This window comes from Tupaia chinensis, unplaced genomic scaffold, assembly GCF_000334495.1.
Source record: "Tupaia chinensis unplaced genomic scaffold, TupChi_1.0 Scaffold143830_1, whole genome shotgun sequence".
NCBI lineage: Eukaryota > Metazoa > Chordata > Mammalia > Scandentia > Tupaiidae > Tupaia > Tupaia belangeri.
The window spans coordinates 121564-123729 of NW_006203680.1; the positions used below are offsets into that span (position 1 = coordinate 121564).

Sequence of the window (2166 nt, forward strand, 5' to 3'; positions counted from 1 at the left end):
TGTGCTCCGTTGGGCGGGGTCGGGGTGGGACGAACGGGGGAAGGTGGGCGTGGCATAGAGAGGCGCAACTTGCTAAGGGGTGGGGCTGAATAAGCCGAGCAAATGGAGCAGGCAGGTGGGCGAGGCAATGGACAAAGCTAGCGGGTTGGGTGGAGCATCGTGGAGCTCCACCCCCGGCTGAATCCCGGCCTGGCCCAGGTCTCTGGTCTGGGATCGGAACCACACATCTGCTCTGGGCCTGCTGGATGTAGCGCAGGCTCTGGAGCAGAACCACAGCCTGAAGGCCATGCCTCTGCCATTGAACGACGTGGCCCAGGCGCAACGCAGCCGCCCGGAACTGACGGCTCGTGCAGTCCATCAGGTGGGGTCCCATCTCCTCTCCTGCCCTCCTGAGCACTGTGGCTTTGTCCTCTGCCACTTTGTGATATCCCTTGTGCCCAGATCCAAGCCTGCCTCTTGAGGAACAACCGCACAGACCCTGCCACTTCAGACCGTGCTTGTTGCCTTCAGACAACAAGTCTGATCTCAGAACCCTCTGAGCAGGTCAGTTTCTCTCCCCTAACTTCAGTGCCCTGGGGAGGCAGTGGGTGGGGGGACCTGTGGCATTTGGGAACCTCTACGTGTCAGGGTCAGACTTTCCAAGGCCTAGGGTACCTGAGACCTGCTATCCCAGACAAGGCCTCCTCCTTGGTCTGGAGACAGCCAACCACTCTTGAAATAGCTCCCCAAATTACACCCCGGGCTGCTTTTGGCATGTACAAAGGCTCTCCCGTTAAAACAGAAGGTGTTTTAAAATCCTTCTTCAGTGTTCCTCTGATCATAGCTCTGTCTCTGACTTCCCATTCACAGGACTCCTCTCCCTTCCCCACTCACCTCTGTGTGGCCAAACCCAGCAGCCCCTCCTCTGGCTTCATCTCATCTCCCTCCGCTACCCTGCCTTTCTGAGATGTCTCCAATTCCCTGTTCCCAAATCCCATTTCTCTCCTAAGCCCAAAGCCCGGACACCTTGATCCAGACACCTTGCAGGGGCTCTATTTGGTGAGATCAGGTGATCTCATCATCTCCCACACACCCTGTGCTCTACCTTGGAGGCCAGTCTCAGTGGTGCTCACACTGCCAAGTGTGTGGACAGAGGTTTAGGCATCATTCCAGGTCTTTCTTGGCCACACTGGAGTCTTTGAGGTCCTCCTCGGTCTTGCCTCTGGACCAACTCTTAAACACGCTGCTCCTCACCCCTACCCCATGGTCTTGCTTCCCCCTGGTGCCCTACCATGGGTCCTCACTCCCGTTTCACACATACACATAGTTTATCTTCTATGTGGATGCTGAGCAGACTGAACTTCTTTATTTTTTAGAGTTTTTTGCCTTATGGTGCATGTGCTTGCCCGAGAGAGACAGACACAGTGAAAGGGCTATCCCAGGCGGGATAGCCCCGCTACAGTCCTTTCTCCTCCATTTTCCTCCTGGGATCCCGGGCATGCATGCACACATGCTTGGTGTGAGTTTCAAGCCCCTGGGTTCAGGACTTGAACTGTGGTTGACCGCCTTAGAGTCCAGCAACTTAACTGCTATGTCATCCATTGGCCCTCAGACTGAACTTCCAAAACAGACAGGGTTAACAGCTCCTTTCCTTGCTATTCTAGGCACTTCGGATGTGTATATTAAGTTTCTAAAGTGAATCAAAAGTAGATACATTGCCCTCCCTCAAACAGACAGTATTCCTAAGTGGCAGCCCAACAGTGCCAGCTTCAGGACCTCACCTCCCCTGTCGCAGACCCTAGTAGGGAAACAGTTTGGGTCTGGGAGACTGGGAAGGCACTAGGTGGGACTGACCCCTCGTGTCCTCCAGGAGGTGAACGAGCTGTGTCAGTCGGTGCAGGAACATGTGGAGCTGCTCGGTTGTGGGGCTGGGCCCCAGGGCGAAGCTGCCGTGCACCAGGCCGAGGATGCCATCCAAAATGCCAACTTCTCTCTCAGCGTGAGCACTCCCCCTCCCACCACAATGACCCTTTCCAACCTGGGCAGGTGTCCACTTGCAACTCCTTTTTGTCCTTGGCCCTCAGATTCTCCCCATTCTATATGAGGCCGGTAGCTCCCCAAGTCATCACTGGCAGCTGCGGCAGAAGCTGGAGGGCCTCCTGGGACAGGTGGGTGAGGTCTGCCGCC

At 55.9% G+C, this 2166-nt stretch overlaps 1 protein-coding gene across 1 annotated transcript in view; it reads left to right on the forward strand.

Moving 5' to 3' along the window:
- CARMIL2 (capping protein regulator and myosin 1 linker 2) overlaps positions 1 to 2166 on the forward strand; it is a 15937-nt gene that overhangs the window by 5578 nt on the left and 8193 nt on the right. The window contains exons 23-24 of the mRNA XM_027767019.1: positions 442 to 543; positions 1850 to 1978. Of these exons, the coding sequence (XP_027622820.1) occupies positions 442 to 543; positions 1850 to 1978 (231 nt within the window). The remainder of the gene's footprint in view (positions 1 to 441; positions 544 to 1849; positions 1979 to 2166) is intronic.